The sequence below is a fragment of the Hyla sarda genome, chromosome 2 (genome assembly GCF_029499605.1).
Source record: "Hyla sarda isolate aHylSar1 chromosome 2, aHylSar1.hap1, whole genome shotgun sequence".
In the NCBI taxonomy this organism is placed as follows: domain Eukaryota; kingdom Metazoa; phylum Chordata; class Amphibia; order Anura; family Hylidae; genus Hyla; species Hyla sarda.
The window spans coordinates 49,946,895-49,970,207 of NC_079190.1; the positions used below are offsets into that span (position 1 = coordinate 49,946,895).

Below are 23,313 nucleotides of genomic sequence, written 5' to 3' on the forward strand. Positions count from 1 at the left end.
TGTGCCAGCATCCACTTGACATTAAAATAGGGGCCTGTAGGTTTGGACGAGCAGGCCACAGCAGAACAGCTAAAGTGAATGATAAATGTATGAAGTTACTGGGTATACAGGGGAATATACAAAGTGTCTATTTCTTAGACTGTGTAAACCTAAACTAGACAGTCTAAGAATGTGCCACATTTATCACTCGCCATTGGACATGACGAACAGAGAATAAGTCTCTCTAAACGCACTGTCCCAATAAAGTATTTTCATTTATCCCAGTTGAGTCTGGGATTGTTCAGAGCACCAGCCACTGAGCTCCTCTATTAAAACTAATTTTTCCTGCAAGTCCCTGGGAATTGTTGTCTTTCTGAGAAGTGACTGGTCTCTTAGACTGGTCTGGGTTTGTGGCAGCTGCTGGACATCACAAATAATACTACATGTAATCTCAGCTACAACTATGGCGCACCCGATTACGGCGCTGAAACACCTGTTTACTTTGAACAGGAAGGAGGTCTTGCTACATAAGGATCACATGGCAAAAAGGTTTTTTTAATAACTGGAAACTAATTCTCACCCATTACAGTAGTCCCCCAACATACGATGGTAATCCGTTCCAAATGATCCATCTTTGGTTGAAACCATCATATGTTGAGGGACCCGTGCAATGTAAAGAATAGGAAGTTGTACTCACCTGTCCCCGCCGCGTCACCCGTCACCGATGTCCTGGATGTTGCGCTCCATCGATGTCACCGCGTCCCCGTAGTGTCCCCGCCGCTTCGGAATGTCTCTGCTGCCCAGGTACGTCACTCTCATGTCGCCGTCATCACGTCACTACGCACGCTGCTCCTATTGGAGGACGGGACAGCGTGCGCGGCGACGTGATGACGACGATGGAGAGCGCCGGTGATGGAGGGGATCCCGAAGAGGACGCACCGGAGCCCCGACGACAGGTAGGAGACCATCACCGGAGCACACGGGGCACCGTAAACGGCTATCCGGTGGCAGCTGAAGCAGTCTGCGCTGCCGGATAGCCATTTATGCGATGGCCCCGACATACAAAAGCATCGTATGTTGATGCTGCCTTCAACATGCAATGGCCTGTGAGAGGCCATCGCATGTTGAAATTATCGTATGTCGGGACCATCGGAGGTCAGGGGGTCACTGTATTATGACCCCCAGGAGTTGGGGTTGACCATGCACCCGCTTATCAATATGACAGGGTGAAACTTCTGCTCCCATCTGCTACCACACTTTTCTTTCTTCCTATAGTTGTTATATAGGTCTCTATTGGTGACTCTTCTCTTTACTAGTTAATACCTCAGAACGCTGGTAGAATTTTATGACCTTGGAATCTCTTATTCAGTGACTGTTTGTCTATTTTTTTTTATGTTCTCTTATTTTGCTTTGATCCCTCCTTTGAAGCTGTATTGCCTATGATTTGCCAGCTATTTATGGACCTGGCCAATGATGCCCGAGCTCTTTAGGCTCAGCTGGACCTCTCTGCCCAGGGTGGTTTGCCATTTAATCCCCATTGTATTCAATATTACTTGCTGTTCTGCTGCATTGTGTACCTTATTTATACTTTATAGACCATTGTTGACAATTTTTCCTTTGAAAAATAATAAACTGTGTTAAAAATAAAATACTATATGCAATATTAGGTGTTGAGCTCTTAGCCCAACACCGCAAGGTAAGCAGTTTATCAGCATTTCTTAAAGGGGTACTCTGCCCCTAGACATCTTGTCCCTTAGTCAAAGAATAGGGCAGTGGTCTCTAACCTGCGGAACTCCAGATGTTGCAAAACTACAACTCCCAGCATGCCCGGACAGCCGATGGCTGTCCGGGCATGCTGGGAGTTGTAGTTTTGCAACATCTGGAGGTCCGCAGGTTGGAGACCACTGGAATAGGGGATAAGAAGTCTAGGGACAAAATAGCCCTTTAGGGGCATTTGCACGTTCTATGACTGATCACTGGGCCTATTTCACAAAGGGGATTTATGAAAGAAAACTCAATAAACAGGAGGTGTTACCTTGTGCCATTATCTTAGGTTATGTTAGGTTAAAAGGGGTTATCCAGGAATAGAAAAACATAGCTACTTCCTTTCAAAAACCGCTCCCTGTCTGTCTCCAGGTTGGGTGTGGTTCTACAGCTCAGTTCCATTGAAGTCAATGGAGCCAAGTTGTAATCCCACACCCAACCTGGAGACAGACGTGGAGCTGTTTTTGAAAGAAATTAGCTGCGTTTTTCTATTCCTGGATAACTACTTTAAGGGTCTATTCACACGTAAAGTATTCTGTGCAGATTTGATGCGCAGGATTTTCTGCTGCAGATCTCAATGTAAACTAAATGACTGAACACAGCTTGAAATCCTGCGCATCAAATCTGCACAGAATACTGTACGTGTGAATAGACCCTTAAAGTAGTTATCCAGGAATAGAAAAACACAGCTAATTTCTTTCAAAATCAGCTCCACGTCTGTCTCCAGATTGGGTGTGGTATTACAACTTGGTTCCATTCACTTCAATGGAACTGAGCTGTAGAACCACACCCAACCTGGAGACAGACAGGGAGCGGTTTTTGAAAGGAAGTAGCTATGTTTTTCTATTCCTGGATAACCCCTTTTAACCTAACATAACCTAAGATAATGGCACAAGGTAACACCCCCTGTTTAATGAGTTTTCTTTCAATTTGTGAAATTGGCCCAGTGATCAGTCATAGAACGTGCAAATGCTCGCTCGTCAGCTGGTCACATTGTTTTAACAGGTTAAAATATCCTTGTCTTTCTGCAGCCAACAAATGATTATAGGAAAGGTTTGTACGGACGATCTAGTGATCATTCATGATGCCTACAAGATATTGGGGCTGTGTGAAGGCTCGTTGTGCAGTCAGTCCGTCTAAATAGCCCCTAAATAAAACCACATATCCGTACGTTATGGTGCGTTGCACCTAAACATGTTACTGCTGAAATGAGAATTTTCTGTATTGCAAATGATTAAAAAAAGAAAACAGAAAAGAAAAAAAAAGTAGAAAAGGAAAGGGCAGAATCCAACATCCTTACCCCTACTTGTGGCAGCATCCTTCAAGGCTGTAAGAATTTTAGGCTTTAAGTCTTCAGACAGTAGCCTTCCTTCCAGTCCTGGAAATAGCGCTCTGGAAAACACAGCAGTTCTGTTTCAGTCACTAATCTCTTATATGCTGAGGGAACAGGACATTCTCCTTATTCATACGAATTATAATGTCATGTTTCCCACTTGTCGGTAAAATTTCATGAACTTTAACTTGTAAAATATTCAGGAATAGCTAACAATGCATTTTCATAATACACAAAGTTTTAAAGGGTTACTCCACTGGCCAGCGTTCAGCAGTAAATGTTCCGAACGCTGTTTTTGCACTGCCCCCTCCCATAGACTTGCATTGAGGAGGCGTGGCCGTGATGTCACAAGAGGAGTGGCTGACCCCTGCATGGCGCAAAACAGCGTTCGGAACATTTACTTCCGAAAGCTGGCCCAGTGGAGTACCCCTTTAAGGGCCCATTTCCACCTGAAGAAATTCTCAGTGGAGACACCAGTGCAGCAGCCTCCTATTGTCTTCAATGGTATATTGATGAACCGTGGACACTGCAGAAATTCAAATCACAGACTCCACGAAAAGAATGAACATGTTCATTCCTTTGGCGCTATACCGTGCGGAACTGCATAGCTGTCAATTTGGATGTCACTTGTCTGTGTAGTCATACATCTATATACTATATAGTAATATGAATCATTACATCAACGCCGGCTACAAACAAAATGTCCACCTGTAATTTCTCCAGGCAGATGTTCTGTAGTGTGCACATACTCTAAAGGGTCAATCAACAATCAATACTATATGGAGTTTGGGTGGAAGAATAAAAACCCTGCTGTGTCTATGAGCTGTTATATACAACATATTAAAGGGGTATTCCGGGTTTATACATCTTATCCCCAATCCAAAGGACATCCGTGGCGCCCCCTCCCGTAGACATAAATGGAGGGGGTGTGGCGTGATGTCACTAGGGGGCGTGGTCGTGATGTCACGTCCCCGTCTCGGAGCAAAGAAATTAGCTCTGCCCATCCTTCCGTTTTCTTTAGTTAAGTTAAAGATTCGAATTTCTAACAAAATCAAAACAACACAGCATGGTTTCAGAACACTGACAAGGCTTTACACATAGAGAAACACAGTATATACTTAGGACTCTATTAGACAGCACCAGACATGCTGTAAACACATAGTTATCTCAGTGATCAGCTCTCATTGACAGAGCCTATTACAAAGCTCGAGCATCATCAGGGAGGGCGGCACGATCGATCGACGGATGGAGCAAACAGCCATCAAAATCTCAGAATATATCGAGTTTAGAGATAAGAAAGGACATAAAGGACATTCGTATTGGGACAGTTGGGGTGCTCGATATATTTTTATCTGTCTACTGTATTATGTGATCTTATCACCCCTGATTTCAGGAATTATTTAGGGTCAATTATACATTAATACTTTATTAACTTTATCAGGTTCCAAACAAGAAAAACAGCAGTAATATTTGGATGTTTCCTTTCCCGAAGGGGTTAACTGGCCAAAATCAACTTTACATAAATCAATGTATCTATATAAGCTAGGTCAGTGTTTCCCACTGTCCGGGCATGCTGGGAGTTGTAGTTTTGCAACAGCTGGAGGCACACTGGTTGGGAAACACTGAGCTAGGTATATAAAATATAAGTATACATTCAATCCTGCCCCTAAACACCATTTTTTAGCCTCCTCCACAGCCAGCTGGATGTACGGAATCCCTAGAAATAAGTCTTAATGTTGTCTGTAATGGCTGCCTTATACAGTAGGCATGTCTTCACTCCCCCATCCTGTGACATCTGCCATCTGCAAGTTCCCTTCCCCGTCCTTTGACGGGAGTTGGCCATGGTCATGCCTCTCCATTATATTATATAGACGGCTTTATATTTCATATATATATATATATATATATATATATATATATCTTCGATCCCCAAAGTGGCCATTGCCATCAGAGATGACAGACGGACTACAGGTCTTTTGCTAAGTTAGTCTGCTTACTGTGCTCTGAATCATATCTGTCACCTCTAAGGGTTGCGGCCACCTTGCGGTTTGAAAATATATATATATATATATATATATATATATATATATATATATATATATATAATAAATATAAAGCAATCTGTGTAATGTAATGGAGAAGGTGTGAACATGGCCGGGTCATCACAGGATGGGGCAGGAACTTGCATCTGGGCAGCGGATGTCACAGGATGGTGACCTGTCGTCTGTATGAAGCGGCTGTTACCGATGATATGAAGACTTATTCCCAGGGATTCCTTACATCCAACGGACGGTGGGGGAGGCAGAAAAACTGTGTTTGCAGGCAGTATTGAAAATACTATTTATATATGTAATATTTGCTTATCATACACAGGCACACTGATTTGTGTTAAGTTGATTTTGGCCAGATAACCCCTTCAAGAAAGGAAACATCCATATATTACAGTTGGTTTTACTTGTTTGGAACCTGATGAAGTTATTAAAGTATTTCTGTATAGTTGACCCTAAATAACTCCTGAAATCAGGGTCGATAAGATCACACAATACAGTAGACATATCGAAATAGATCCAGCACCCCAACTGCCCCTATCTTCATCTAACATTCACTAATAGCCTGTAAAGTGAGATAACATAAGCCTATGCGCTTCTATATTTAAAGGGGTGCTCTGCTGCTCTGCGTTTGGAACAAACTGTTCCAAACGCTGGAGCCGGCGCCGGGAGCTTGTGACATCATAGCCCCCCGCCTCCTCGTGACGTCACGCCCCCGCCCTCTCAATGTAAGTCTATGGGAGGGGTGTGACGGCTGTCACAACCCCTCCCATAGACTTACATTGAGAGGGTGGGGCTTGACATCATGAGGGGGTGGGGTTATGATGTCACAAGCTCCCAGCGCCGACTCCAGCGTTCGGAACAGTTTGTTCCAAATGCTGAGCAGCGGAGTACCCTTTTAACATAACCAGCTCCTTGCACTTCTGTCTATTGGCTCATACCTGGGGTACTCCTCTGAGGTTATGTAAACAACATCCTTATCTGATACAGATGAAGAAAAAGAAGTAAAGCTCCCATTCTGCAACGGAAGTATTTCAAGCCCGATAAGATCACTGTAATTCTCATCACTAAGTATGAACTCAAGGATGTGAAGCTTCTCATGAGTAGGTCCTCGATGTCCACATTTCCTCAGCACCTGCCGGACCAGTGCTGGGTTGACCTTCTTCACCGGCTTAGAATTGTTTATGGGAATTTGGAATGCAGCAGCAACATTAGCCGGTACCTTGGCGATCTGAGTCCCTGAGTTCTGGAGGTAGTTCAGGACAGTTTTTGTGTACTCCTGATTTTCATCCATTTCTGTAAAGTTTACATCTGATTCTTTCAGCCAGCATTTTTTAGAAGTGTATATGACAGGATTCTGTAATAGCTCCTTAAAAAGAGGTTCTATGACAGGTTTCCAGTGTGTTCTTACTTGGTCCACCTCTGGCCACATTTGATAAATGCTTTCAGCGGAGAGAGGGAAGTCAGGGTTCTCTTCTGTCTTCATTCTCTTGATACCTTCCAAAATAAGAGTTGCATATGTTTTTGGGACAACATTTTTGACCAGTAGTTCATTCCAAAGAGCTGCCGGATCTCGCCACTGGTCCAGTTCTCTCCATTTGATGCTTCTTCGATTGTCTGTCAAGCCAAAAAATCCACTGATATGAACAGGGAGACCAGTCTTGCTCTCATCTCCTGGTGGTAAGGGAAGAAAGCAAAATGCTCTTCCAACAAATTGGGACTCTGCTCCCTTTTCTTCTACATTATGCCACAGTGGCATGGCAATGCCAATAGTTGGAACAAATTTTAGGTCATCAGCAAGAGCATCTAATGCCATACAGATACCTCGACCTCCAACACTGTTGCACACCAACCATGATGAGGTTTGGGTTTCTTTCACACTTTCATCCTCTACAACAATGTTTACGTGATAGGCAACACATGTTATGCTATTGCTTGGGACCCCATTACAGTAATTCTCAATGGCTGTTCCAAGGATTTTGATCGAGTTGGGTCTATCATGTTTTAGTAGCTTGTTCTCACTAGCTGTCACACGGAAAACCAGCTTTTCAGATCCATCTGCCTCTCTAACGTGCAAAGACACCTTCTGGACATTCTTCAGAAACAGGAGCACAGTGTCCGCATCTGCTCTAAAGGACTCATACAGTTCTAGAACCTTTTCTTTATTATAAAGATTATGACTCAGCAATGATGGCTGGACACGAAGGGGGAATCGAAAGAAAGTTCCTGGGTAATAACCTTCTGCAAAGGTTTCTTTTGTGCTGCCAAAAATGTCAATATATGGTGCAAATTGGTCCACCAGTTCACTTATTTCTTTGCTGTCTTCTTTAATGTTCCAACACTGGCCTGACTCATGACGACCAAAGAGTACTTGGTGGGGATCCAGAATCCCTATCTGATCACCACTAAAAATACTGGGAACATCTATTGAGGAAAAAACAAAAACATTAGTGAGCGTCAGGAGATATAAAGAGAAATTATATTATTTGCTAATGCTGAAGACCTGTATTTGTCAATTCACTCCTATTTTTGTGGCAAATGACAAATTACGGTACATTCTGATACACCAGTAGATAAGTCATGGGAATATTAAAACCATCTTACATTAAAGGGCCAATCTCATATTGTCAACTGTTATCGGATATGTTTTGGCTCACATTGACCTTACTCATGGTTTAGACCTGAAACACATCAGTGGATTTTTGGGGCTTCTCCTGTGCTATGAGTACATGAAAGCTGTATTTCTGTAAAATGTATGTATTTTTTGGAGTTTGAAGAAATAATATCAAGATTTTATTCCAATTTGGATACTTTTTAAACACTGGCAAAAAGGGGTACTCCGGTGGAAAACTTTTTTTTTTTTTTTTTAATCAACTGGTGCCAGAAAGTTAAACAGATTTGTAAATTACTTCTATTAAAAGATCTTAATCCTTCCAGTACTTATTAGCTGCTGAACACTACAGAGGAAATTAATTTCTTTTTGGAACACAGAGCTGTCTGCTGACATCATGACCACAGTGCTCTCTGCTGACATCTCTGTCCATTTTAAAGGGGTAGTCCAGTGGTGAAAAACATATCCCATATCCTAAGGATAGGGGATAAGTTTGAGATCGCTGGGGGGTCCGACCACTGGGGCCCCCTGCGATCTCTCTGTACAGGGGCCAGGCTCTCCGGCCAGATAGCGGGTGTCGACCCCCGCACGAAGCGGCGGCCGACACGCCCCCTCAATACATCTCAATGGCAGAGCTGGAGATTGCCGAAGGCAGCGTTTCGGCTCTGCCATAGAGTTGTATTGACGGGGCGTGTCGGCCGCCGCTTCGTGCGGAGATCGACACGCCCCTTTCCCGCGGGTTGTCGGGGCTCCGTACAGGAGATCGCAGAGGGCCCCAGCGGTCAGACCCCCCGCGATCTGCAACTTATCCCCTATCCTTAGGATAGGGGATAAGTTGTTCACCACTGGGTCACCACTGGACTACTCCTTTAAGAACTGTCTCTGGACAGTTCCTAAAATGGACAGAGATGTCAGCAGAGAGCACTGTGGTCATGATGTCAGCAGAGAGCACTGTGTTCCAAAAAGAAAATAATTTCCTCTGTAGTATTCAGCAGCTGATAAGTACTGGAAGGATTAAGATTTTTTAATAGAAGTAATTTACAAATCTGTTTAACTTTCTGGCACCAGTTGATTAAAAAAAAAAAAAAGGTTTCCACTGGAGTACCCCTTTAAGGCTGTGCAAGCTCCTGCCAAGATGAGCTGTTAGTAATCACAATAATAAACACTGAAAAGTTGTTTCTACCATATCATATCACCTGTTATATGGTAAACGGAGTTAAATCCAATTCCGAACCTTCCGACCTTTAGTGGGTCATCTTTTTTCCTACTTCTGGCAATTTCCTGGATTCCATGCCAGTCCTCAGGAGTGAAAACTGCATTATTGTGTACATACAGTGCAGGACCTAGGTATTTACAAAGAAAAGTAAAGTTAAAGATAAAATATACGCATCACATGTTTGGCTATATTTGAAGAACACCAGTAGAGTATATCAACAAAAGAAGTCCATGAATCTATATGGGTTCACCACCTGAACAACATGGTCATACCATGACTAGGATTCATATTATGTATCAACTCTGAACTGCAAATTGATTGCATATTTTATCAACATTAAAGGAGCCTTCTCATTTGAGATATACAGTAACATTCTTATCCCCTGTGGATCCCGACCATTTCCAAAAACAAAATACCAGAAAGCATTTTGGCAGCTCCTGGCCATCTACTGTGCAGGAAACTGTAACACAGCTCTGTGAAGATGAATAGGTTGGCATTACAGTTCTCTGCACAGCTGGTGCCCCGTCCCAAAGTTGTGTAAGGAACATTTGTATTGGAGCCCTCTAATTTTATGGATCAAGGGGTCCTGTGAGATCCCAACTCATAAAGCGAAATACTTTAGAGAGTGCAACATAGAAGATAATAGAAATAAAGCCGGCACTCACCGTTCTTCTCAAAATTCTTGCTTTATTGTGCTCCACATAAATTCAGGGGTAGGGAACAGACTTGGAGGGGATTACATAGGCGACAAAAGCTCTGTTTCGTGCTGTGGATGCATCCACAGCACGAAACGGAGCTTTTGTCGCCTATGTAATCCCCTCCAAGTCTGTTCCCTACCCCTGAATTTATGTGGAGCACAATAAAGCAAGAATTTTGAGAAGAACGGTGAGTGCCGGCTTTATTTCTATTATCTTCTATGTTGGATTACCATGAACACTCATCCATAAGCCAGAGCACCATAGTACTCTCACCGGCGTTCCCCAGTAAACTGTAGAGATCCTCCCACGTCCTCAGTGCCGTATGCACACCTATGAGTGATACTTTAGAGAGTGTGTCATCACTTCCTATACGGAGGAAATTTCTCTTAACTCACAGAACTGTGAGTTTCCTACCACTAGATCTTATTGCAGAGAGTTGCAGCCTTTATTTTGTCAATTGTCAAGGTCCTAGGAGGTCTCAACCACATCATCTCAGTGGTCGGAGACCCATCTATTGCTTCTTATCGGTGGTGGGAACAACTCTTTAACTAATCAACAGGAAACTGGGTAGCAAGTTTGATAACAGAGCTGAAAATGTGACAACTGCAGATCCCATTAAGGTTGGGATCACACATAATACTTTGAGAAGTATTTTTACCAAAAATCTATATTGGGTCCAAGACACATTAAAGGGTACCTCTCATCAAAAAAACTTTTGATATATTATACATTAATGTATGCAGAATAACTTCACAATTGCATGTTATTAAAAAATATGCTTCTTTCTATTTAATTTTCCACTTTGAAGAAATGACCACTAGGGGTCTCCCTACCAGTCCTGGCAGCAAGTATTTCAGACTCATGCTGGAGTCCTAAACACTACGAGCTGCCAGTCTGCTTTGTTCACAAAGGAGAACACTCAGAGCTGCCAGCCTGCTTTGTTCACAGCCTGTTTGGCTGTGAACAAAGCAGGCTGGCAGCTCTGAGTGTTTAGGACTCCAGCATGAGTCAGAAATGCTTGCTGACAGGACTGATCGGGAAAATTACAATAGAAAGAAGCATATTTTTCATTAACATGCTATTGGAAAGTTATTCAACATTCATTAATCTAAAATATATCAAAAGTTTATTTCATGAGAGGTACCCTTTAAGAAGGTATAAATCTTGTTATTATAGTTTTTTTTCTGTGTTGGTTCCACAGCTGGTTTTAGCTAAAAATACTGACCCAGTCTAAACCATGTTCCCACTCAGTTTTATCGGCCATTTTTTGCTTTTGGCCCCGTTTCAGCCATTTACAGCTCAAAAAACTGTCCAAAATACTAAAGCTGAACTCACACATAGTATTTCGGGCAGAATTTGTAGACAAATCCCTGAGTGGAGTCAACACAGAATAAAACTATAAGGGAAAAAGATTTGCATTTCTTTCAGTGGTTTGAAGTTAAAATATTGACAGAAACATTACATGTGAACCCAACCAAAGAGTGATTTTTTTACACATTATAATGAATGTATCAAGAAAGAGTTGAATGAAGTGAGTAACATGTAAGTATTCACAAACAAGTGATCAGAAGTTCCTATACTAATGTAATACCTTGGGTCTATGATTAAGGTCTGTTTACTGAAACACGTCAGGCCTGTCACACATATTTACATGTCCTGTGGACTAAGTTTAAAGGGGTACTCCCGTGGAAAACTTTTTTTTTTTTAAATCAACTGGTGCCAGAAAGTTAAACAGATTTGTAAATCACTTCTATTAAAAAATCTTAATCCTCCCAGTACGTTTTAGGGGCTGTAAACTAAAGAGAAATCCAAAAAAGAAATGCATTTCCTCTGATGTCATGACCACAGTGCTCTCTGCAGACCTCTGCTGTCCATTTTAGGAACTGTCCAGAGCAGGAGAAAATCCCCATAGCAAACATATGCTGCTCTGGACAGTTCCTAAAATGGACAGCAGAGGTCAGCAGAGAGCACTGTGGTCATGACATCAGAGGAAATGCATTTCTTTTTTGGATTTCTCTTTAATATACAGCCCCTAAAAAGTACTGGAAGGATTAAGATTTTTTTAATTGAAGTGATTTACAAATCTGTTTAACTTTCTGGCACCAGTTGATTTAAAAAAAAACAAAGTTTTCCACGGGAGTACCCCTTTAAACTTAGTCTAATAAAGAAGATGGTTTTACCTAGATCCAGTTTGCCGAGTTCTCTGCTGTTGATATACCTTTATATTACATGTATCAAGAAAGATTGGAATGGAGTGAGTAACCTGTAGGTATTCAGAAACAATAGCTACCTTGGTATTGAGCCATATCTTTTGACCAGAGGGACTCGGTGCCATAATGGGTTTCATCGTAGAGGAATTTGACTTCACTGGCTCCAGCATCTTCTGCATTTTGAATCAGCTCCTAGAATGCACAATAATAGGATAAGTTTAGTAATATAGACTTGAATGCTACCAAGCATTACATGGACGGCGCATAGATGAAAACTGATCAATACAGAACTTACACTGTGGTTGTGTTGCAGGTAAGTCCTAGTGTAGGGACTAGAGATGAGCGAACTTACAGTAAATTCGATTTGTCACGAACTTCTCAGCTCGGCGGTTGCTGACTTTTCCTGCATAAATTAGTTCAGCTTTCCGGTGCTCCAGTGGGCTGGAAAAGGTGGATACAGTCCTAAGAAAGAGTCTCCTAGGACTGTATCCACCTTTTCCAGCCCACCGGAGCACCTGAAAGCTGAACTAATTTATGCAGGAAAAGTCAGCAACCGCCGAGCCGAGAAGTTCGTGATGAATCGAATTTACTGTAAGTTCGCTCATCTCTAGTAGGGACACTAAGGGGGAAATTGCAAACTGAATTTGCTATTATTTTGTGTGTTATTTGCGCCACTTTGGTTGAAAAAAAGGGGCGTAGAAAACATTTTAAAAAGAATTTTGCCTTATTTGCACCCTGTTCAGCATTTTTTTAAGGGATGTTACAGGCATGGGGGTGGAGCTTATATCAAGCCAAAAAATCCATACTGTGCACACAGTGTTAGATAGGCCTGATCTTTAAAGGGGTACTCCACCCCTAGACATCTTATCCCCTACCCAAAGGATAGGGGATAAGATGTCTGATTGCCTGGGTCCCACCGCTGGGGACCCCTGCAATAAAGCCCCCTCCCACAGACTTGAATTGAGGGGGCGGGACATGACATCACACGGGGGCGGAGTCTTGACGTCACGATCTTCCGTTCCCGCGGTTGGGAGCCAGAACCTCCAGGGCTGCCGGAAGCAGATACAGGTGAGTGCTGCATGCTATATTGCGGGGGTCCCCAGCGTTGGGTCCCCAACGATCAGACATCTTATCCCCTATCCTTTGGATAGGGATAAGATGTCTAGGGGTGGATTACCCCTTTAAACAGCTTGTTAATAATTTGGCACAATCTTAGATTGCTTGAGCTAAGCAAGACCAGTTTTTGGATATGTCCCTCACTATGTTATCCTTTTTGAACAGTTAAAACTACACAAAAAATTGGATATAGAAGGAAATGCCCATTTTGCCCGAACTGGCATTCCCTTTTATTGAGAGTATAGGTATAAATTTACCGTAGATAATACCAGGACAGAATGCGGTAAACTGTACCGGTATATGAAAGAAACTATACAACCAAAAGAGGAGAAAGCTGCACTAAACAAAAACATGTACGCTTTTCTTCAGTGCTTTAATTTTTAGCACATGTCTATGTCATTCTGTATGTACGGCAAATAGCAGCGTTTCCTAAGCACTGCGCCTCCAGCTGTTGCAAAACTGCAACTCCCAGCACGCCCGGACAGCCGTTGGCTGTCCGGGCATGCTGGGAGTTGTAGTTTTGCAACAGCTGGAGGCACCCTGGTTGGGAAACACTGACATATAGGAACATTGATTTACCTTTAGGATCTGCCCTCCTTCTGGGTATCTCCTTAATATGTCCTTGAGAAAGTCAACAAGGGGTGGTGTGGTCTGTCCAAATTTACCTATAAAATAAAGCAACGTATATTACATTATATAAATTGTTAGGCTATAAAAACAATAGACTACACTAGAAGCATGATAATAAGAATTTTCACCATTAGGCATTATTAGCCCAACTTCTAGAACTAGCCAAATAGCTCCAAGGATTAGTCCAGTCCTGATTAAAGGGGTACTTTGGTAGAAAAGCAATTATTATTTTTTTAAATCAACTGGTGCCAGAAAGTTAAACGTAATCCTTCCAGTACTTGCTGCTGTTGTTTGCTCCCCCAGGAAGTTCTTTTCTTTTTTAATTTCTTTTCAGCCTGACCACAGTGCTCTCTGCTGACACCTCTGTCCTTGTCAGGAACTGTCCATTGAAGGATAGGTTTGCTATGGGGATCTGCTCCTACTGGAAAGAAATTGAAAAAGAAAAGAACTTCCTCTGTAGTATACAGCAGCTGATAAATACTGGAAGGAATAAGATTTTTAAACAGAAATAATTTACAAATCTGTTTAACTTTCTGGCAGCAGTTAAAGGGTTACTCCGGTGAAAACCTTTTTTCTTTTAAATCAACTGGTGGCAGAAAGTTAAACATATTTGTAAATTACTTCTATTAAAAAATCTTAATCCTTCCTGTACTTATTTGCTGCTGAATACTACAGAGGAAATTCTTTTCTTTTTGGAATGCTCTCTGATGACATCACGAGCACAATTCTCTCTGCTGACATTATTATAATAATAATAATAACAACGCTTTATTTATTGTTGTCCTTAGTGGGATTTGAACCCAAGTCCCTAGCACTGCAAGGCAGCAGTGCTAACCACTGAGCCACCATGCTGCCCTTAGCATACATCTGCTATGCATGGTTGCTAAAATGGTCAGAGATGTCAGCAGAGAGCACTGTGCTTGTGATGTCATCAGTGTTCCAAAAAGAAAGGAATTTCCTCTGTAGCATTCAGCAGCTTATAAGTACTGGAAGGATTACGATTTTTTAATAGAAGTAATTTACAAATATGTTTAACTTTCTGCCACCAGTTGATTTAAAAGAAAAAAGGTTTTCACCGGAGTACCCCTTTATAGCGCAACTGTCATGTAGTTTGGGGAATATAAACTAACCATAGTCTGTGTATTGTGTGTAGACTATTAACCCAGCATTACTTTAACCTTCTTTATTCCGGTTGTAATTACCACAAAAAACACTTATCTTTTCAGTCTCTGACAGTCGGATAGGTGTGACCAGGGTTTCGCTATGTCCTCCTGCCACCACGCCTATCCCCTATACCTCAGCACTGGGACTGCTGTGTGATTGACACAGGTCCCAGCGCATGCGCCCCCTTTGATTTATATGTGTGCGCCGACCGATAGGAATTTACACAGCAAGCGATGGCTCCCCCGGCCAGCACTCGCTCCTGCTGTCTGACATCGTTGCCCGTACAATGCTAGAGGCTGGGAGCGAGTGAGCTCTCTGCCTCTAGTGAATGCAGGCACACACAAAGAAGGGGAGAACGGGAACTGTTATCGCTTACCCACCAAGCCCCCGCTCCCGCTGTTTCACATCTCCGTGCGCCTGTGCAATGCTAGAGAGCTCACTCACTCCCAGCCTCTAGCATTGTACGGGCAGCGATGTCAGACAGCAGGAGCGAGTGCTGGCCGGGGGAGCCAACGCTTGCTGTGTAAATTCCTATTGGTCCGTGCACACTAATAAATCAAAGGGGGCGCATGCGCTGGGACCTGTGTCAATCACACAGCAGTCCCAGCGCTGAGGTATAGGGGATAGGCGTGGTGGCAGGAGGGCATAGCGAACCCCTGGCCACACCTATCCGAAAGAATATAAAATCCAAAGAAAAGTGTTTTTTGTGGTATAAAGAAGGTAAAAGTAATGCTGGATTAATAGTCTACACACAATACACAGACTATGCTTAGTTTATATGCCCCAATCTTCATGACAGTTGCGCTTTAATTAAAAAAAAAATAATAATTCCACCGGAGTACCCCTTTAATTCTGCTTGCTGGAGTTCTTCTTCAGACCTGGTTCACAAGGCTGAAAATGTGCAGAATGTCCGCCTGGAAAACAAGGGCAAACATTTGGCACATTTGTATGTTCCGGCAGGCACTATGACCACTTGGAAATGCACCGTCTTATAGACGGCAATGCATTTTCGAGCAAAATCCGCTGAAAAAAAATAGACTTGTCTATTCTTTCTGCACACACTGGAATCTGGATTTTCGTGGCAGAAACATCTTCTGTGGGAAGTTCGCCGTGTGAACAGTGCAGCATAATCCCACTGAAAACAATGGGACTCCGAGCGGAATATTCCCCCAGAATTCTGCTCAGAAATGCTGCCGTATGAACATGGCCTCAATTGGAAACAAAGTTAAAAAAAAAATGACAATTACCTCCTCCTTTTAGTCCCTTCGATTGGAGATTTAAATATATATTTGTTTTCTCAGAGGTCAGGTCTTCAATCTTGGTCCTGTCACATAACTATGAGACAGGTAAAAAAATAAAATAAAAAAATCAGAAAATGTGAGTCACAACTAGAATGCAAAAAGAAAACAGAAAATCACATGTTAATTTACATCAACAGAACCTATCATGCTAAACATGCAGTATGAGCTATGGGAAGCATGTTAAAGCGTTACTGTCATTTAAAACATGGTCTCAACTGGTCTCAATCCTGAGACTATCCGCAACTGGCAGTTTCAGGCTGAGGGAGTGTGCAGCATCATGCTCGACTTCCCCGCTGTTTTGCTATACAGTGATCCCTCAACTTACAATGGCCTCAACATACAATAGTTTCAACATACAATGGTCTTTTCTGGACCATGGTAAGTTGAAACCAGACTCAACATACAATGTACAGACGGTCCAGAACTGTGAAACGTGTCAATGGCTGAAAGAACCGACCAATCAGAATGGGCATTCACTGGTAAAACCCCTGTATTACTGAAGTATATGCACTGACTGGTGTCTGGTAGCGCCCCCTACAGTACAGGGAGGTATTACATGTTCTGTACTACTCTTTACCTGTATTACTGAAGTGTATGCACTGACTGGTGTCTGGTAGCGCCCCCTACAGTACAGGGAGGTATTACATGTTCTGTACTACTCTTTACCTGTATTACTGAAGTGTATGCACTGACTGGTGTCTAGTAGCGCCCCCTACAGTACAGGGAGGTATTACATGTTCTGTACTACTCTTTACCTATATTACTGAAGTGTATGCACTGACTGGTGTCTAGTAGCGCCCCCTACAGTACAGGGAGGTATTATATGTTCTGTACTACTCTTTACCTGTATTACTGAAGTGTATGCACTGACTGGTGTCTAGTAGCGCCCCCTACAGTACAGGGAGGTATTACATGTTCTGTACTACTCTTTACCTGTATTACTGAAGTGTATGCACTGACTGGTGTCTGGTGGCGCCCCCTACAGTACAGGGAGGTATTACATGTTCTGTACTACTCTTTACCTGTATTACTGAAGTGTATGCACTGACTGGTGTCTAGTAGCGCCCCCTACAGTACAGGGAGATATTACATGTTCTGTACTACTCTTTACCTGTATTACTGAAGTGTATGCACTGACTGGTGTCTAGTAGCGCCCCCTACAGTACAGGGAGGTATTACATGTTCTGTACTACTCTTTACCTATATTACTGAAGTGTATGCACTGACTGGTGTCTAGTAGCGCCCCCTACAGTACAGGGAGGTATTATATGTTCTGTACTACTCTTTACCTGTATTACTGAAGTGTATGCACTGACTGGTGTCTAGTAGCGCCCCCTACAGTACAGGGAGGTATTACATGTTCTGTACTACTCTTTACCTGTATTACTGAAGTGTATGCACTGACTGGTGTCTGGTAGCGCCCCCTACAGTACAGGGAGGTATTACATGTTCTGTACTACTCTTTACCTGTATTACTGAAGTGTATGCACTGACTGGTGTCTAGTAGCGCCCCCTACAGTACAGGGAGGTATTACATGTTCTGTACTACTCTTTACCTATATTACTGAAGTGTATGCACTGACTGGTGTCTAGTAGCGCCCCCTACACCAGTCACCAGTCAGTGCATACACTTCAGTAATACAGGTTAAGAGTAGTACAGAAATATGTTCTGTACTACTCTTAACCTGTATTACTGAAGTGTATGCACTGACTGGTGTCTGGTAGCGCCCCCTACAGTACAGGGAGGTATTACATGTTCTGTACTATTCTTTACCTGTATTACTGAAGTGTATGCACTGACTGGTGTCTGGTAGCGCCCCCTACAGTACAGGGAGGTATTACATGTTCTGTACTACTATTTAACTATATTACTGAAGTGTATGCACTGACTGGTGTCTAGTAGCACCCCCTACAGTACAGTGAGGTATTACATGTTCTGTACTACTCTTTACCTGTATTACTGAAGTGTATGCACTGACTGGTGTCTGGTAGCGCCCCCTACAGTACAGGGAGGTATTACATGTTCTGTACTCTTTACCTGTGCCAGTGTTAGCTGCTCCTTTGGACACCAGGTGAGGGCGACTCCATTACTTTTTTTAGGACATTGTGTGTACTGAAGCTCCTCTCCTCTACATAGACCAGTGTTTCCCAAGTAGGATGCCCCCAGCTGTTGCAAAACTTCAACTCCCAGCATGCCCGGACAGCCAAAGGCTGTCCGGGCATGCTGGAAGTTGTAGTTTTGCAACAGCTGGAGGCTCCCTGCTTGGGAAACACTGACATAGATAGTGATTACAGGTCCCAGCAGATCTTTATTACTTTTATATGTAAGGATTTGCTTTATCTATATTAGTTATCTACTTATTTTTCTTTAATTCTCACTTTTTCCTATTTTTGGATGACACTTTGGTGGCTTCAGAACCAATTACCAGGTTTCTATAGAGTTATGGTCTCAACATACAATAGTTTCAACATACAATGGTCATCCCAGAACCAATTAATATTGTAACTTGAGGGACCACTGTATAAACTTACATAGAAAAAAAGTCGGATTTAATTGACTGGCAGGGAGTGAGGCGCACACTGCTGCACAGTTCACCCGCTGTAACTTGTGATCACAGGGGATGTCAGGAGTGAGACCTGCTGCGATCACAACTTTCCACATGTCTGGACAAGATGGCAATTTTTTTAAATGACAGTGACCCTTTAGGGCTTATTTACACTACATATTTTCTGAGCGGAACTTCGCTCTGAAGCTCCCCTGTTGAAAATACGGTGCAGCAGCCTCCTTTTGCTTTCAATAGGATTCTGCTGCACCATTCACACTACAGAATTCAGGACCCCCGACCCAGCCGAAAGAATGACCATGTTCAATGTGCTCAGAAATGCATTGCATGGCTACAAATGGGATCTCTGCCTGGAATACCTCCATAGTGTGAATGAGCCCTTAAAGGGGTACTCCGCCCCTAGACATCTTATCCCCTATCCAAAGGATAGGGGATAAGATGTCAGATCGCCGCGGTCCCGCTGCTGGGGACGCCTGGGATCCCCGCTGCGGCACCTCGCTATCATTACAGCACAGAGCGAGTTCACTCTGTGTGTAATGACGGGCGATACGGGGGACGGAGCAGCGTGACGTCATGGCGCTGCCCCTCGTGACATCACGGCCCGTCCCCTTAATGCAAGTCTATGAGAGGGGGCGTGACGACCGTGACGTCACTTTCTTTTTGTAGAGGCCTTGTTGAAAATGAAAGAAGTGATCTGATTGGTTGCTATGGGCAACTCAGCAACTTTTCCTCTGCACAGGTTTTGATAAATCTCCCTCTATAACTTTTAATCTATTATTTAAAGTATACCTGTCATTTGCAAAACTGTTTTATATCATGTAGACAATAACACTATGGGGGAGATTTATCAAAACCTGTCCAGAGGAAAAGTTGCTGAGTTGCCCATAGCAACCAATCAGATCACTTCTTTCATTTTTAACAAGGCCTCTACAAAAGGAAAGAAGCGATCTGATTGGTTGCTATGGGCAACTCAGCAACTTTTCCTCTGGACAGGTTTTGATAAATCTCCCCCTATATGGATATTTGCAATATACATTGGTTAAAAAAAATTTGTATTTTTTGGGGGTAAAAAATGTGCATATTTTTGGGTGAAAAATGCTGTCTTCTTCCTGCAGCTAGAGCCCTGGAATTTTTTCACCCAAAAATATAAAAAAAAAATTTTTAACAAATATATATTACAAATATACATATAGGGGGAGATTTATCAAATCCTGTCCGGAGGAAAATTTGCTGAGTTGCCTATAGCAACCAATCAGATTGCTTCTTTCCTTGTTAAAAATGAAAGAAGTGATCTGATTGGTTGCTATGGGCAACTCAGCAACTTTTCCTCTGGACAGGATTTGATAAATCTCCCCCATAATGTTATTATCTTCATTTTATAAAACATTTTTGAAAATAACAGGTACACTTTAATTTAGGAGCCCAGTGGGAGGTCCTAATCAGTGATTGACAGCTAATGTGCACACAGTGATCGCTGTCAATCAGTGGCTAAGACCGTCCACTGGATTCCAAAACCCATCGTTAGCAGGCAATTAAATGAACAGATTATAAATTATAATTCATGTTTTTGCACACTATATACAGTATCAAGCTGTTGTGCAAATCCTGCTCTATCAACCTGAAGCTTATATTAAAGGTGTATTCCAGGATTTTTTTTTTATTTGACTATGCTACAGGGGCTGTAAATTTAGTGTAGTTCATAATGTAGTGTCTGTACCTGTGTGTGACGGTTTTCTCACAATTCTTCTGTGATTTTCACCCCAATATTTATTTTTAACAGCATACAAAATGACTGTTGTCTCAGATTTTTCCCAGGTTGCAATGCGGCCAAGACCTGACTCACTAGTCAGCTGATGATAGGGAGCCTGTCTGCTTCAATGGGTGGAGCGATCAATCTGCAACTAATGCAACAGCTGGAGACACCCTGATTGAAAACCACAGGTCTTTTGTTTCAATGGGTGGGGTGGCTGATGTGCGGGAGGGAGGAAAATGGAATTGTGGGATTTGTAATCAAAAAAAGAAAATTCAAACAGGAAATACAAGTTCATAAAAAGCTAGCCACAGTGTTATGGTAATCTCATGACATAACCATTTAGCCCCAAGACAAGCGCAGATCCATTACTGTCTGCCAGGTACATGCTAAAATCACCTTATGATGGATAACCCCTTTAAATTTCACCAGATAGCATAGATCTAGAATTAGATCATCAGATCTGATTCTCTGCACAAGAAGAAAAACAAGAGGGAAAGGGCAAAGTAATGAGAAAAATCCTGATGCTACAACCAGTAAAAACCCAATCAGGAGTATTGATAGTTAATAAAGCCCCTGTGGATTGTAAAGCAACACAACTGGTTTCAGAATGCATTACTCAGATATAGAAAGTATACAGTGCTCATGTCTAGTTCCAGGAAGACAAACAAATATCGATGAGAATCGGGGATGATGTGGTTGTTAAAGTTTTTACGGCCGTATGTGTCATCCTATACAATTCAATAGATTTTTCATTGAAAAGAAAAAAAAAAGCTTTACCCTCTAATGGCCCAAACATAGTGCAGGCCAGTGTTTCCCAACCAGGGTGCCTCCAGATGTTGCAAAACTACAACTCCCAGCATGCCTGGACAGCCTTTGGCTGTCCAGGCATGCTGGGAGTTGTAGTTTTGCAACACCTGGAGGCACCCTGGTTCGGTAAACACTGGTCCAGGCCATACATTTTGTCTACAGCATCCAAGTACCCTCTAATAGGGTCCAAGCTATAAGAAGTGAGAGTTATACTGAGCCCTGGTTCATAAGGGGAACCAACGCCCCTCTGTTGACATTTTGGCCGACCATTATCTCTCCCAACCTCCCCGTACACATGAACATTTGGCTGTGCCAAACGTTCATGTGTTCTGTATGAAGAGGGAAGGGGTAAGCTGAAGCCGGACAGCCCGGAGGTGGCTTCTCTCTTCAACAACAGCAGGATCGGGTGGTGAAAATCCAGAACCAACCCCCCCCCCCCCCCGCGGCATCAGGGTTAGCTCATAAATGCTGCTGGTAGAAGCAACTGCGGCATCTAAACGGATGCAATCCATTGCCAAATATCACAGTAGGCTGGCCAGGGTCCATAGGTATGCTGTCATAGGAGTTGGAGAGGTCACTCTAATATAATTGTATGCAGTAAACTGTACAAGTGATCATATAAAAAAGAACCCCACGAGGATTTAAAATATAATTAAATTAAATGTTAAAAAAATAAGTATTATGTAATCATGACATAATTGGTATTACCATGGGAGGGGATACAACCTAACTACTAAGATATAACATTATTTATCCTGAACCAGAAAACGAATATAAACTTCAATTCTACTATGCTAAAATAATAAGCCGTCACACAACTCTGTAGACCAGTGGTTCTCAACCTTTTTCACGACTGTACCCCCAAAGGGTGAAAGTATGTCTGCGGGTACCCCTCAAGAAAATACCCATGAAGAAAATATCATAAAAGTACTTAATTTCATAATGACGTGTGCTTACCTTTCTAATGTAATACTTAACCTCTTCAGGACGCCGGGCGTATGCATACGCCCTGCATCCCGAGTCCTTAAGGATGTGGGGCGTATGCTTACACCCGTGGGAATTCCGGTCCCCGCCGCTAGCCGGTTGGGGACCGGACCTGGATGCCTGCTGGAATCATTCAGCAGGCATCCCGGCACATCGCCAAGGGGGGTTCTGAGACCCCACCATGTCTGTGATCGCAGAAAATTGCACGTCAATTCAGACATGCGATTTTCTGCTATTCTGGGCTGATCGGGTCTCTGGTGACCCGATCACCTGGAAAATAGGGATGATCGGAGCTGTCAGTGACAGCTGAGGGATAGGAGTGAGGTCGCAGTGCTGCGATCTCCTCCTATCCCTTGCCATTGGTCAGAACTGATTATGACCAATGGCAGCGCAGGACAGTGGTTTGCCATGGCAACCCCCCGTTCTGCCCACCCCTGGATGTCGGGCAGAACGGGGAGAGAAGAGGGAGGCCGGTACCTGAGAAGAAGATGGCGTGGGGACCTTTGTCGCTGGAGACAGACGCAGGTAGGGAAACGTCAGTCGGGGGTGGGGGGGGGGGGAAGGGGGCAGTAAGCAATATTTACTGCTGCCCTTCCTAGTGGGTGCCAAACTGCAACTCCTAGCTCCTAGTGGGTGCCAAACTGTAACTGTTACAGTGGTGCCCAAACGGTAGCCCTCCAGATGTTGCTAAACTATAAGTCCATTTTATGATGCCAACATAAAGTGGACATATTGTATTTGTGAATAAAAATAAAATTTATTTGGAATATCCATTTTCCTTACAAGCAGAGAGCTTCAAAGTTCGAAAAATGCAAAATTTTCAAAATTTTCATGAAATTTTGGGACTTTTCACCAAAAAAGGATGCAATTAACGCCGAAAATTTACCACCAAAATAAAGAAGAATATGTCACGAAAAAACTATCTCAGAATCAGAATATTCGGTAAAAGCGTTTTAGAGTTATTAATGTGTAAAACGACGGTGGTCAGAATTGCAAAAAAAGGGCTGCGTCCTTAAGGTGAAAAAGGGCTGCGTCCTTAAAGGGGTACTCCGCCCCTAAACATCTTATCCCCTATCCAAAGGATAGGGGATAAGGTGTCAGATCGCCGGGGTCCCGCTGCTGGGGACCCCGGGGA

At 42.9% G+C, this 23,313-nt stretch overlaps 1 protein-coding gene across 4 annotated transcripts in view; it reads right to left on the bottom strand.

Annotated features, from left to right (window-relative positions):
* Window positions 1-23,313, bottom strand: part of SACS (sacsin molecular chaperone) — a 90,892-nt gene that overhangs the window by 26,240 nt on the left and 41,339 nt on the right. For 3 of the 4 annotated variants that reach the window (XM_056561760.1, XM_056561761.1, XM_056561759.1), the window contains exons 4-9: window positions 16,017-16,104; window positions 13,555-13,640; window positions 11,940-12,051; window positions 8,932-9,078; window positions 6,066-7,548; window positions 3,044-3,135 (exon numbers count right to left, since the gene is read on the bottom strand). In XM_056561760.1, the coding sequence (XP_056417735.1) occupies window positions 3,044-3,135; window positions 6,066-7,548; window positions 8,932-9,078; window positions 11,940-12,051; window positions 13,555-13,640; window positions 16,017-16,104 (2,008 nt within the window). Of the gene's footprint in view, window positions 1-3,043; window positions 3,136-6,065; window positions 7,549-8,931; window positions 9,079-11,939; window positions 12,052-13,554; window positions 13,641-16,016; window positions 16,105-19,423; window positions 19,451-23,313 lie in introns of those variants that run through there. The other variant, XM_056561762.1, reaches the window with a different exon arrangement.